The sequence below is a fragment of the Crocodylus siamensis genome, chromosome 4, assembly GCF_052110815.1.
Source record: "Crocodylus siamensis isolate JL-2025a chromosome 4, ASM5211081v1, whole genome shotgun sequence".
In the NCBI taxonomy this organism is placed as follows: domain Eukaryota; kingdom Metazoa; phylum Chordata; order Crocodylia; family Crocodylidae; genus Crocodylus; species Crocodylus siamensis.
The window spans coordinates 8,321,045-8,335,991 of record NC_143398.1 but is presented as its reverse complement, the minus strand read 5'-3'; the positions used below and the strand labels follow the sequence as shown (position 1 = coordinate 8,335,991).

At 45.5% G+C, this 14,947-nt stretch overlaps 1 protein-coding gene across 6 annotated transcripts in view; it reads left to right on the top strand.

Moving 5' to 3' along the window:
* Positions 1 to 14,947, top strand: part of PRKCQ (protein kinase C theta) — a 95,908-nt gene that overhangs the window by 40,327 nt on the left and 40,634 nt on the right. For all 6 annotated transcript variants that reach the window (XM_090041590.1, XM_090041591.1, XM_090041589.1 and 3 more), the window contains 8 exons: positions 403 to 565; positions 1,841 to 1,872; positions 1,965 to 2,050; positions 3,488 to 3,617; positions 4,333 to 4,442; positions 4,904 to 5,027; positions 8,973 to 9,133; positions 11,560 to 11,733. In XM_090041590.1, coding sequence (XP_089897716.1) covers positions 403 to 565; positions 1,841 to 1,872; positions 1,965 to 2,050; positions 3,488 to 3,617; positions 4,333 to 4,442; positions 4,904 to 5,027; positions 8,973 to 9,133; positions 11,560 to 11,733 — 980 coding nt within the window. The remainder of the gene's footprint in view (positions 1 to 402; positions 566 to 1,840; positions 1,873 to 1,964; positions 2,051 to 3,487; positions 3,618 to 4,332; positions 4,443 to 4,903; positions 5,028 to 8,972; positions 9,134 to 11,559; positions 11,734 to 14,947) is intronic.

The window sequence follows — 14,947 nt, the reverse complement described above, 5'->3', positions numbered from 1 at the left end:
GTAGTGCAATGGGAGCCCTCATGGAACTGGCAAAGCCACTCTGCCTGCTGCCTTTTTAACAAGAGGATTCCTATGTAACACTTAAAAGTCTTATAATAAGTATTTTTAGGCCACTTCAGACCCATATAATTTGCTTCCATCAACCTAGGTCTAGGAAATTGGATCAGAGGATTCCTGGGTTCAATTCACATATCTCAGTGCCCCCCTTTATCAAGATAACATCATATTTATCCCCCCAGGGGCAGTGTCTGACTTCTTTACTTGTTTGCAAAGCATTTTTTGATCCCTCCGTAGAAAACGCCATAGAAGCCCAGACTGCACCTCTATATTTATCTACCTTAATATTTCTGTATGCGATTGCTGCATGTTCTAATGAAAAGGTATGTCTCTGTTTTTCCCCAGATGCCAAAGAGATGGCTGACTGCGAGACAGAAGGGTTTTTCTCTCTGCACCAGCGGAGGGGGGCTATCAAGCAAGCCAAAATTCACAACGTCAAGTGTCACGAGTTCACTGCCACCTTCTTCCCACAGCCTACGTTTTGCTCTGTCTGCCATGAGTTTGTCTGGTACATGCAACAATTCAGTGCTCTAATTCCAAAAAGGCTTTGTCCGTGCAGTTCAGCAGCTGCCCTCCGGTGTACAAAGCACTCGGTTGTTGCTAATACATGAGAGTGGGTTCAAGGAAAGTATTTGTCAGTCAGACCTCAGTGCAAATCTGGATGTCTGTGTGCAAGCAAATTTGCCCAAGCACTTCTGTTAGACAGAAGCTGGTGCCTCAACTGAGATCTGCTCCTGCCAATAATAATACTCATCGCACTGCCAAAATCAATACAGAAACATTATTGTGGTTCTGAGCTTGTTCACAATTAAAAATCCTGGCCCTGTATATTTGATCCAGTGGGACATTTAAATGAGAGTTTGCTAATCAGGCATGCAAACAAGCCAGTGTAAGCCAATCACAGTCTTTCCATTGGTTTGAGTTGGGATCTGATGAGGGTCATAGGACTGGACATGGAAAAAAAACCCCATAGGGCATGGACCGCTGGGGCTTTTTGAATGAGTAAGGCTGCAATCCTCAGTGAGGGTGCCCTAACACCATGGGATGCCACCAGATCCTTTCAAGGGTGCCACAAGGTGTGAGGAGGTAAGCAGATGTGAGGCAATAAGTACAGGCTCAAGCTGCTCCTTGCTGGGCTGCTTCCCCACTACCACTGCCTGGCCCCTCTGCAAGGAGGTAAGCACTATAATAAAGAAATATATATTTTTAAATGAGGTGCCAGTAAATTCACAAAACTTTGGGGGATGCCTTGAATATAAAAAAAGGTTAAGGATCACTGGAGCAAAGACGTGTGTGCAGAGGTGTAACGGGGCAGTTTGCACCTTGAGCAGTGATGCTGCCCTGCTATTTTTTCACCCCCTTTTAGCTACACTGCTGTGTGAGCACAAGGTTGCAGGAACAACCCTATTATTTGTTATGTGTAGGAGTTGCTGTTTCATTGTTGGGGACATGATGACACACAGTTGTGCTTCTAACTGCATTTGCACAGAAATGCACTTATTTTTTACTTATTCATTGCTGACTCAATACACATGCATTTCTAATAAACCTATTAATTGCTGAAAAATTAAAAGGTATCAGAAGTGCTGGACAGGCTGAAAGGGCCACACACAGTAGTTAGCTAGTAGGTAAATTAAATTAGAACAACTTGGGGCAGCTACACCTTCTCAGAGTTAAAGATCCAAATTGTTTCAGCCCATTTTCAGTTCATACATGCTGCAGACCTCAGCTGTGTAGGCAGGCTCTGAAAATTCAAAACTCACTCACTTTGTTTCTCTTTCAGGGGTCTTAACAAGCAAGGCTATCAATGCAGGCGTAAGCAGCTTTATTATCTTACTAGCATTATTTATTCAGCCAGGTTTTTAAATGGTGTTTTTACTGAGCCGATGACTTGTTTGTTCTTTCAGAATGCAATGCTGCCATCCATAAGAAGTGCATTGATAAAGTCATAGCAAAGTGCACAGGGTCAGCAATCAATAGCAGAGAAACGATGGTACGTAGCACTTTTTCAAAAGAATGGGGGCCTCTTTCTGATCCCTGCGATATGGGTGTAAATCAGGAGTAGCTCCACAAAAGCCACTAGCATTATGGATGTCAAATGCATGCTAGCAAGGTCAGATTTGTGTCCCTGCTCTCACATTCCTAATCAATCACAGGCTCCTATTTGCAATGTGCTCTAATTTGATAGCTCAATCTGCAGCCTTTATGCCAAGATTAAATCTCTTTTTAATATGTGTGCTCAAGCTCACATAGAGCTTGCTTGTACAAGGGAGTAGGTGCTCAGGAAACCGCTGTACATTGTCGCTTCCACCTTAATTCTGTCTCAGAACAATCCTTTTATGCACTGTGCATTGTCTTCAGGGAAACTTTAACTGCCCCATATTAAAAGTGAATTCATATTAACTGCATTAAACCCCCACATGGATACACACCGTGTTTGGAAGTGAAGTGAAATAGAACTAAGGTTGCTCTCATTCTGAAAGAGAGTGTCCACTCAAGGGTTAAATGTAATTTAACTGCCTCCTATTTTAGATTGCTACCTTTACTTAATTCAGATTAGCTTTCCTGCTGGTGCCTCAACAAACCCAGAGAGTGTACACACAGGGATTTATTGTGGAGCAATCCGTGATCTGTAAATTCACCCATTCCTTTGCAACATGCTAACTTCCCCATGGAGATAAGCCCTGCTGCAGCAATTGTTGGGCAAGGCTCTCAGGCCTGTGAAGTCAGATTAGATTTTTTTTTTTAATGGCCTCTCCTGGTTTTGCTGTCTGTTGATTTGCCATTGCAAGAGCGCATATCTTGTCCCAGATTTGCAGTGTTGGAGGAGATCTATATTTTGACAAGTCCCTATTTAGTTCCTATTGATTTTGCGGTCCTGTAACTCCATGGCAGCGCGGTGTTGGCTGGGCCCCGTGGTGCAGGAGATCTTCTGCCATCAGTATTACACTAGGTCCTCCAAGCAGCAGAAGCTCTGCTGACAGAAGCCTTCTGCTTGCACAGCTATGTCCACATCAGGGGTTTTACCTGCACTAGCTACACAGCTCTGGCTGACACAGTGATGCCAGCAGGACTTGATCCAGCAAACAGAGCTGAAATCCCCCAGTTGCCTTTGCAAACTTTAACTTTACAGAGAATTCCCTCCTGTTTGTCAGCCTCAAGAACAAAGTTGCAGTGATAGCACTGGTGCCACTTGCTTTCCTACCCTGGTTTCCATGTGCAACCTATTCTTCATTGCTAAGGATTGTTTTCCCAGTCACAATAAGAAAGCTATCAAATAATGATGATCATGATGTACGCAAAGGCTACACCCACGGGTAGCAGCATAAAACCCTAAAACAAAGAAGATAACATGAACAACGAGCAGTAGGTGTTGATGCAGCCCTGGCACGCAGGGGAAGGGATTTTCAGAGCAGTCTTTCTTTTGCAGTTCCACAAGGAGCGGTTCAAGATAGATATGCCTCACCGGTTTAAAGTCTACAATTACAAGAGCCCAACGTTTTGCGAGCACTGTGGCACGCTGCTCTGGGGCCTGGCACGGCAGGGCTTGAAGTGCGACGGTGAGTCCCATTACTGATGAATATTTAGAGGTATTTAGAGACCAAGTATAGGTGCATCGGGTCTTTGCAGGGCCCCTCCTGAAGAGCTGCAGTCTAGACGCCAAGTCCTGTTTATCTTACAGGGGAGTTGAGTGATGGGGTTCATTCTAAAGGCAGGGCTGGAGAATCTCCCCCTCCTACTGCAGGAGAAATTTGGGATCACACAAGGATACGTAGCCCATGGAGTTGATCCACAGGTGTGACAGGGCTGCATCTTTTCCCCTGATACAGCTCCCCAGCTCCCAGGGTCACTGCTGAATTCCTCCTTTGCAGTCCTTTGTATGCACAGACCTTTGTATGCACAGGGCACAATTTTGGCTTTATGCTGTCCCAACCAAGGGGGTCGCTCCCCATGAGTAAGAAGCAATTTATTTATCTACATAACTGTGCAAGTTCTCTGAAAGCTGATGGCTGCTAAATGGGACTCTGCTTATAAGTGGGCATTGGAAGACTTCGGCGTTTGTTGCTAATCCAAGTTATGCCATCAACAACTGTGTCAAGCAGGGCGACAGGCCTTGAGCTGTTTCAGGTTGAGCTGGGGCAAACAGGACAGTCAGTCATGCCAGTAGAAGTGCACGTCATTGCCCTGCCTCATGTCAGACAAAGGCAATTTGTGAGGCAAGCCCACCCTTCTCCCTGCCATTCCTCTCATCCTTTATTAACTGCTTCTTTTCAGCATGTGGCATGAACGTCCATCACAAGTGCCAGACAAAAGTGGCCAACCTTTGTGGAGTTAACCAGAAACTAATGGCTGAAGCCCTGGCAATGATAGAGAGCACCCAGCAGGTATGCTCCATACAAAGCTGAAACCAGAGAGTCTAATTGGGTAGACCACCAGTGGGAGCTTAGCTGTGCTCCTGATGTGCTGTGTGATCTTGGGCAGGTCACTTCACTTTTGAGTTTCATCTGTTGTCTGGTTTAGCTCAAGGACCTTGTGAGGTACTGACCCTCTCATGTTGTGTGTATAGGCAGTGCTTAAAATAATGGGACCATGATCTTGATCTTGGGCACTACTGCAGTATAAATAATAGTGCACTTATATGAAAGATCAAACTCTTGAGCCATGTTTAGTGAGACATTGCCACCTTGTTCATCATGGCATGCAGATCCCTCGGTCAGTCTGAGCCTGAGTGATGATCAACCTCTTTCTTTCTCAACGATCATGCCTATAGGATTAAGACCTCAGAAGGCACCTGAGCTGCTAGACATTTTCATCCCACACCTCACTTGCTGTTGTTTTGATCTAGGCTCGCTGCCTGCGGGACTCCGAGCACATCTGGAGAGAAGGACCTATTGAAATCGGCCTTCCAGTTCCCATAAAAGACGTAACAGCACTTCAGTCTGTGCCAGCATCTTCCGCAGGGAAGAAAGGTACCTTTCCAACGATGTGTATGGATGGGGCCAGTTTAGTTGCACAGTTAGCCCAGGGGGGTGATAATGGGATCAAGCCAACCACGGTGTTGCAGGGCATGGATTCCCACTGTTACTCACAGGGGGTTGCTGCTTCCTCACTTTGCATGGTAGCGTGCTGGTAGATACAGCTGCAAGAAAATGATGCGTTTAGATCTAAGCCAGATCTGCAGCATGTAGCTAGGCGAGTCAGGGAGGCAAAAACAACTGGGATCAGGGACTGATGTGAGAAGCCACTGGTATCAATGCAGGGATGCCAGCAAAGCTACTCTTTGCCCTATATTTTGAGGAAGGGGGGTTATTATACTGGGATAGAGATCACCTCCGTGTCCAGCAATCCCAGTGAATGATCCCAACTATGTAGTTTTCACAAAATATCTCACTCCAGGTCATGTGTTCATTCATCAATACAAGACAGCATCTTTCTTTTCTGGAGTCCCATGCCTTTGTCAAAACCTGTCCCTCTGATATAGTCTGATACGCATGCCCCAAGCCATTCCCAGCTACCTGACCCAGAGATAATCCAGCTGCTTAGGTACAACCCAGCCCTTTCATTGCTCTTCATAGGCATGGCCTCTCATCACTCCTGTTCTTTCCAGCAGTGACTTGAGTCACAAACCATCCCCTGTATTAAAGCTTCCCATTGACCAAGAACCCCAACACACCTCTCCCCAGCTGCCAAAAATGTCCCTGTCCCCCAGTGACACTCTAACTAACCCTATTTATGGTGATCAGCTAGAGAAATGCTGCCCAGCATTTACTTTGAGCTCCCTGCCCACTACCGTCAATCCTTTCCCTGGTGTTATTGTTCTCCTTATGCTGTGGTTTACAGCTAATGAAATTGCAAGGTCTTCACTATTAGTGGCTTTACAACAATGTGCTTTTTTTTTTAATGTCAGCCACAAGCCTGTCATTAAATCCTTAACTGATTATGCTGATTACAGAAGGTTACCCTCAACACAAGGCTTTAAGTGCTTTAATTCTCTTACCTGTGTACACACATTACTTCTGGCAGTCTCCACTCTGGTATCCACCTGGGTACTAGCTCAAAGAATTAGCTTAATACTTCTGCTTCCCTAGGAGCTAACCCTTGCTTTTTTCCTTTCCTCTCTTTAATTTTATTAGTATGCAGCTTTATGACTGTCCCTGCAGGTAATGATTGTTGACACTGTGAGTTTGGTTGCTGTGGGCACTTTAATAGTCTGTTCTAATCTCACATAGAACAGCATTGGTACTCATACACATGAGATAACCATTGCAGGAGAGGAAGGGAGGAAGATGTTCAAAAGCATAGAAGCCAATAAAGTGCCTAATCTCCACAGAAAATAAATGGAAAATCTCCACTTGACTTTCCTAGAGGCTGATCTAAGCATCAAAGTGTGGTACTAAAAAGGAATGTTTCAGCTCCCCCATTTCAAAATGACCTTCCCTAAGAGCACAGGAGCCCATATTACTTTCACCCTGAACAAAGGTGATTTAAAATTCAATTACGGTCAACAAAAAGAAGCCAGAGCACAGTGCATGCCCCACTGTTACTCCAAAAAGGCTTCATAGCTACCATATGTCCTGTGAGCACCCAATTCAAGTATCACTGTAACTGGGTGATGATGAGGGAGTCCTGACTTGGGTGTGTCTTTGGGCTAACTGGTCTTATTAATGTGTCCCTTGAGGTTGAAGAGCTGGATCTGGAGACAGCTTTGCTCCATGGTTGTCTCATTGTCACTTGTGTTAAGCCCCTGCATGTTTCAAAATGGTTGCGGGGTTGCTTCTGTGTTTCATGTATTGTCTGGTTTAGCTTGAGGACCTTGTGGGGTACTGGCCCTATCATGTTGTGTGTATGGACAGAGCTTAAAATAATGGGACCATGATCTTGATCCTCATTGAATGAGCTTCAGATAAAGCATCCCATGTCCATTTTGAAAGGCTTAATACATTTTGGAGACTTAATACACGTTACGGTGAGCTGTTTTAATTAGGACGGCTGTCTAGGAACCACTCTAATTAAAATATACCCCCACCAACTCCTGAGCTCATGTATAACCTGCTTGCATTTCAAAAGGCAGTAGCAGGAGGGTGAGGCAATAGGAAGGAGAAGGGACCAGGAGACTTGAGACCAAGCTGGCAGATGTTGAGTGGCCTTCAGAGAGGATGCAACTCCCCGCCCCAGATCACCTATGTGAAAAACCTTTGCACATCTGTTTCCCAAGGGGTCCAGATTACAACAGGAATTAGGATCAAATATTGCATTGGCTTTTGTTTGGACTGTGCTCCTGACTTGCCCAGGCACATGGGACAATCCCACCTCTGATCCACAGTGCCTCTCTGAGTGCTGCAACACAAACCATAGATCAGTGATTCTCAGCCAGGGTGCCACGACACCCTGGGGATCCTTGAGTTCCTTTAAAGGGTGCCATGAGACTCCACTTAATATTGGCACTGTTAGGTGTGCAAACTAATGGTTCGCAAGATAACCCCAGAGATTTCAGATAGACTGCAATAGGTCTGAATGGTCTCGACACTATGGATTCCTAAGTTCTTTGTAATAGAAGAATTGCTCTATTATTTTTCTGTACTCAAGAAACAAGTCAAAACTAAGAGTTGCCATTTTCAGGGGGATCTACTAAGGGAGGGTCCCCTGAGTCTAAAGACTAAGAACCACTGGCATAGATCAAACTGATGATGAGACAGGTTGTAGAACATGGGAGAGTATCAGTTGGTCGATGGTCACCAATCAGTTGACCTCCAGCTAGTAAAAAAGTAATGGGCAGCCCAGTAACCCCAACCTTACCTGCAAGCTATAAAATCAAGAAACAAGACCAAAAATGAACCAAACGCCAATAAGGGCCAGCAGGAAGCCAAGAAAAGAAGAGCACAACTTTTCTTTCCCAGCACTTGCTTTGCTCTAATCATCCTTGCCTTTGTCACTTCAGAGCTACACTGCCCTGTGCCAGTGCTCGTGCTAGTGCAAAATGCTGCAGGGCACTTGGAAAAGCTGAGTTTCACAAGCAAAGCACATTACGGGGATGCTTTGGACTTTGTGCAATGAATCCCATCCTGGTCAGCACCAGGGTTTCCTAGCTTGAGCTAGAAACCAGACAGATGAGCAGTCTTTGTGATTGCGTGTGGAGGGGATACTTAAAAGACCCTAACAAGTAGATTACAGCGGTCCTGGTTTCTAATGAGTGAAATTTAAAAGGTGGATGCTAATCTATAAAGGCCTAGATGATTTGGGGCCTGGTGATCTCAGGGACCATCTTGTCCCCTAGTGGTGACTTATTTCATCCATCAAATACTCCTGATCAATCCACTATGTTGAATAGTGTATCTGAGTTTGTGGGATAGGTTCAGTAAGGGATGGAGTCCCAGAAAGGTTTTTTTATAAACCTAAGGTAATACAATATTAAGGCCACTCCTGAGAATTTCACTCCAGGTGACAGCAAAGACATCCAGCCTGATCTTAACTGCTGGGACTGGGGCACAAAGTGGAAACAATGTCGTATCTATTTCACGCAGTTGCTTCAGCTGTGGATTTGAGCAGGCTCAAGGGTAACATGTCACAACATGGTAGGACAGCTTGCAATGAGGAATGGGGAGCAGAAACTGCACCGAGTCTGAGGACAAGGCCATACTGTTCTGCCTTAAAATAACAGGATTTGTATCTGTGTAAATTGGGAGTAATTCCACTGAAGCCTGTGACGTTACACCAGCAGGAAACTACTGGAAGTAGAAAGCAGTTAAGGTCCAGAGCCTGAGAGTATCAATTTCCCTAGTGGATGTGGACACTATTTCCATTGACAGTCATGAGAATTGGGTGATTTCCAAAATCTCAGTGAGAATGGATGCTTAGGATGGGGATATTTCTCCTTGGGTCAAAGGTCAATGTTAGTGGTTTAACATGTGTTTCAGAGCCACAAGGGATCTCCTGGGAATTGCCTGTGGAGGAAACGACCAGACCACGGTCTCTCATAGAATCAGAACCTGAGAAGGAGCAGCCGTGTGCGCATCTGAAGCTAACGATCGATGATTTTGTCTTGCACAAAATGCTGGGGAAGGGCAGCTTCGGCAAGGTGAGCAATAGGGGGGGTTCAACTAGGCTAGACACAGATCTGTGCATTTTGAAGCCTGAGACTGTAATCTGCTTGTTAAAATTTCACTGCCAGCTTCAAAACACCTTACTCCACGCTTTCAAACTGAAGCAAAAGCTCTGCCTGGAGAAAAAAATACTTACTAGTAAACACATTTTCAGCTTCACTGAAGACAGCCACCTGTGACATCTCAGAGAAACCCAATTCTCAGAGGGCTTGGTCAGAAACTGGGCCCATGGCTGCCTTGGAGAGTGCTAGGTTGCAAGGAGTCCTTTTACCACCCCTGCATCTGCTCCTCACATTGCCAGAGCCTGTGAGGGAGGGAAGCAGCTGCTAACCTACTACTTCCCCTTCTGGGCAGGTGGGCTGTGTGCGAACAGAAAGAGGAAAGGCCTGGGCAGAGTGTTACATCTGGCCATCCTCCTGACCGTCCAGCCATCACAGCCTAGCTAGCTCATAGGAGGAAGTGCCCTGCCCCAGCAACAAAGACTAATGCTGATGACTCCCTCCTACATGTAGGGCAGAGAAGACCCTGAGACACTGGCTATGAGTTGTCTCCCTGCTCTTGGGCCAGGGGAGCTCTGTGCTTCCCCTTGTTCCTGGTGTAACGCTCCAGTCCAACCCTGAGCTCTTTGATGGACATATAAATCAAACCAACCACTAGGAAATCAGTGAAAGTTGGCCTAATTTACACCAACTGGGGATCAGGGCCCTGGGTCTGAAACCTGCCTATTCTACCTTCAGTGCATTCATTAGTCCCACTTCACAGCTACTGTGGAGCAGCAGTTGCACGTTACAACCAGTGACTGATCATTATTCATCCTTTCAGGCACCCCCTGTAATGATATTCACCATGATGAACTCATTTGGAGCTAATGCAGCCAGGAGAGGCAGTCCTGAAACAAAATCTTCATTGTGATTCAGCACCAATTAACGAGCATGTGCTCAGTACATAATACAGTGCCCACATCCCAAATGCATCCAGGATGGAAACTGCCCCCCTCCCCCTGTTTATGGCTTATTCTGATATGCTCGATGGACCAAAGCAATTGCTGTAGCCAGCTTCTAAGCTGTTAATGAAACATTTTTTTTTTTTTACTGTGCGTTCCATAGTAAAGATGGGATAAGTCATGCCTTTCTGCAGAAAACCTTGCTTGCAGGCTTCCTTTGGAAAGTCCTTTTCCAATTTGCCCTTTGGTGAAATGGGCTTTGACTCCTCATGGACACAGGGAACTTGCTGGATCTCCCAAGCACTGCATGGATATCGATGGCACTGGGACCCTTGTGTCTCTCCACCAATTATGTCCCAACTCAGTTGCAACCTCCTGGAGCAGGACAGTTCTGCTGGTGCACTCTCTCCTATCCCCTTTCTTAGTGGGTATTGAACAGCATGGAGACACGGACACAGTGAAAGGGTTATTATAATTTCAGCCTGTATGAACTTAGCTGTGGGGCCTGGGAGAGGACAAGGCACAATCCATTGATATGAGCCCAAATGTATAAATAGTCAAAGGGGAACATAAAACTCGCAATGGAGTTGCAGATCCCTTGGCCTTGTTTAAAACTGCTGTCCTGTTAAGAGTATCTAGAGGCCTCTTAAATCAATCAGTCTCTGATTTAGCCATCCAACCACCTTAAGGGAAAGCAAGTTGTCTAGTAATTTGAGCATGGGCCTTGGAGTCGGTCTGCAGCCAACACTGGTACTGACTCACCATGTGGCCTCTAAGTGCTTTTCAATGCTATGGTTTCTCTGCCTGTATAAATAGGTACAATCAGGCTTTGGGACTCTTGTTTCTCAGCATTTCCCACGTGCTTTGATACGCTCAGATAAAAGAGGCTGTAGCAGAGCAGTGTAGTCATCCCAACTATTCATGCTACATAATAAGATTGGATAGAGCGCCAGAGGCTCAGCCAGTATGAACCAGCCTAGCTCCGCTGATGTTAACAGAGCTGCAAGAATTCACCTCAGCTGAGGATCTGACCCCAAGCTGTCAGTTTTACATTTTGCCCTGGAAAACAAATGGCATAAAAGTGGTTTCTATCACCAAAAATTTCAACTTTCCAAAACATTGTTTCTTCTATTCTGGCTGCTGTTGACATCATTGCTGAGCATCCATTGGCTTTGAAGCTGAACACATCCTTCCAAGTTTGGAAGCATAGTTCCCATTTTACAAAGGGGAAATGAAACACATGGGAGAGCAAGTGACTCTCCCATGGCCAGGCAGGCTTGAGGTAGAATCAGGCCTACATCCTCTTTTGGTAAATGAATCTCTGGCCTAACTTTCCTCCCTCGGTTTTCTGGTCAGCTTCAGAGCTGAACCGGGTATTTTCAACTTGCACCTTAAAGTGGTTCTGAAGATGGTTTGAGAAGACGCTCATCTTTTGACGAGGTCCCCTTTCCGTTCCAGGTCTTCCTTGCTGAGTTAAAGAACACTGATCAGTTTTTTGCTGTGAAAGCACTGAAAAAGGACGTGGTCTTGATGGACGATGACGTGGAGTGCACCATGGTGGAAAAGAGAGTCCTCTCCTTAGCTTGGGACCACCCGTTCCTAACCCACGTGTTTTGTACATTCCAAACCAAGGTAAGCCATGATCCCAGCATCCTTGCTGAACAGGTCTCGCTTTCATTGTTTCACCGGGCCACAGTCTCAGATGGTTTATTCTGAGTTCATTTTTCAGAAATCAAAATAGAGCTAGGGGAAGAAATCTTCAGTCTCTATGTTCCTCAAACTTCAGCTGCCTCCCTGGTCAATGAGTACGGGGAGGGTGGAATACATCACCTACTGACCCTGTCTAGGGAACACACCTGGGCTTTTGTCTTCCTTCAATTAAGCATGGCCACTTACAGCCACCAATATTTAGGTCTCCCCTATGCTGCCCTGGAGGGTTGCACAGGTACTACATTCGTGATTTTTGCTCCCAACATTAGAGCTGGGACACACTGGACATAGATGCTCCTTCAGGATGAAGTCAAGCTCTGTATGTAGTAGGCTGATTTTTAGCTCTGTGCAAAAGGACAGCACAAGGCATATCCACCATTCAAGCCTTGAAATCAAAGCTCAGATGGAAGTTAATTACTATATTTACTCAATTATAAGATGGCCTTGAATATAAGATAACTCCCCCCAATAATTAGATTCTGTATATGGAAAATTTATAACTTTGTTATAATTGTCCAGGTATAAAATCTAATTATTGGAGAGTTGCCTTGAATTTATCTCCCTCCCACTGCAATAGCAGGGAAAATAAATCTGGGGGGTCAGGTAGCCCCCTTGCCATCTGTCCCTCCCCACCAACTTCTTCCCCCTGCAGCCCCACTCCTCACTCTTTACTGTCCGACCCTGTTCCCCCTGAGTACATGAAAGTGAGGGGTAAATTTGAAAACACTTAAAAAGGCCTGTAGTCATTTGCATACCTATAGACTTGGTTTACCCAGGATTGATACATTTTACCTTTTTCGAAACTGCTGCAAGTTTCAGCACAGGTACTCCATAAACACACTTTTAAGCAGCATTTTTGTACCTCTTACATATAGTACAAACTATGCATGATATTAGTCCAGATTCAAGAAGCTAATTATTTATGAGATAGTTCTTTGGGTTGAGCTCCAGCAGAGTCAACAGCATTTCAAGCCTCTGTGACCCTACAGCCCAGCACTACTCAGTATATGAATGTACTCCAGATAGCCCCCACAAAGGATCCACATGCTAATTAACCCCCCTACTCATGACTCCATGTTCTTGTCATAAATTCTGGGATCCTCCAAATGCAGATGAGGCACATGGCAATGCAGTCTGGCTCCACCTCATAGAGGAAAAGGCCACGGTATTCATATAAAATAGGCTGAGACTAGGGGCAGCAGAGGGATTCTGGGTGAACTTTTTGGGGCCCTGTTCAATGATGTTTGCCAGACATTTAAGGCTGGTGAAGGAACAAGAATTATTGGAAATGGGAAAGAAAGGCACAGTTCAGCCATGGGAGTGAAGAGGAAGTTGAAATATATTCAGTGGAGTGGCTGACCATGACTTGCATGCAAAACAGTAGGCATTGAGGGGGACTGAGTACAGTGAGTGATACCATATGTCTTACTCAGAGGAGCTGAGATTCCTGTTAGTATGTTTGCCCAGTATAGACCATGTGTTCTGTAGTCATGTGCATCTGCATTTATTCAGCTTCATAGTTGGCTTCCATTATTGAGTGTGTTCTGCTTTTAACAGCACTGTATTTAATGAGGTTTCCTTGTATGCAAATATAAGACAAGGGTCTTTTTCTCCAATGCTGATTGTGGAAATAATCCTCATCTTGTATTTAAGTATGGTAGTTCACAAGCTTTGTGTTCCATCCTTCATTGGGCATATTTCCTCTTAAAGCATAAAAATTGCATGGAGAATACCTTCTTTGAGGTTTTGTACTTTAAGGGCTAGCCTTTCAAGCACCAGGGGAGGCAAAGAAAATGGTGGAGGTAAAATCTAGGATGGGGGCCTTCAACCTTTTTTTACCAAGTGTACCTCTTATGGTGGCAGAGGCCAGACATGGGGGAAGGAGGGGCGTTTGTACATCGGGGGTGGGGGGCTTACACACCACATCTGCCACCACCACCCCCCATCACCCCGCCCCACCACTGCTGCACCTGCTCTCCTGCAGCCAGTTGCACGTGCAACTCTGCAGGCTGCTGACAGGCCTCACACCTAGCCAATCACGCACTGGTTGGGCAGTACCTGTGCAGCCCACAGAGGGGCACTGCTGCCCTTACCTTTGCCCCAGCCCTGTTTCTGGGAGGCGGCGGCGCAGGGTGGTGGGTTGCTGTGGTGGCCACCATGTACTAGCCCCCCCACCCCGTGTCTGTCCACAAAGGGGCTCCGCTGCCCTTGCCCCTCCTGCCCTGTTCTGTCCTCTCCTGTCCACATGTACCCACTATCACCTTTTCAAGTACCCCTAGGGTACCCCCAGTTGACAACCTCTGATCTAGGAGAATGTGAGATGTTGTGATATTGCTTTCTTGCCATGATGAAGCATCTCTTCCTGTCTTGTCCAAGTCAATTCTGCTACATTAAAACAGTTTGGCTTCTTCATTTCAAACCGTAGTTTGACACTGTAAGAATCAACACGTCTTTCCAGTTCAAATTAGCTGTCGACTGTGGGACATGTGCCCCATTACTACTCCCTTCAAGTAGGCCTGGAAAGGCTGGATCCATCTCAGAAACCTCTGCAATCATTCATATGCTCTGATTTAGTAACACTGTGTGCTGCCATAGTGCTTGACTAGGACCTATTTAGCAAGAGAGACTAATTCCCAGCTGGTGTTTTAGGAAACTAGTATTACCCATGCTGAATATTACAGATAGCTCTCCAAAGCACATGCTTATTGAAGGACAGGGAATGAAATTTATATTGAGGAAGAGTGTAAGAACCTCGGATGGTAGATCATGACATTCTGAGCCCTCGGCGTAAAGCCCATCAGCCAGTGGGTAGATCTGCAAAGCAATGCTTGCAAAATAAAAGAATGGAGTTATTACCATTTGCAGCAGATGTTAGGTAGAAATTACTTGAATTTAGGGGAGGAAGATTGAGGCTAGATAACAGGTAACACGCACTTCATAATACTAATAGCAACTGGAAGCGACATAATGTCCACAGGGGTATGGGACCTGACTTGCCCATGACAGTAGATATTCAAAAGTACATTGGTTGAGGTACCACTAGGAATATGCAGGAACATATGCATTGCACAGCATATGTAGCCTGTCTTGAAGCAATGGTTGACACCAGAGGAAAGTTACTGACTACAGGATTTTT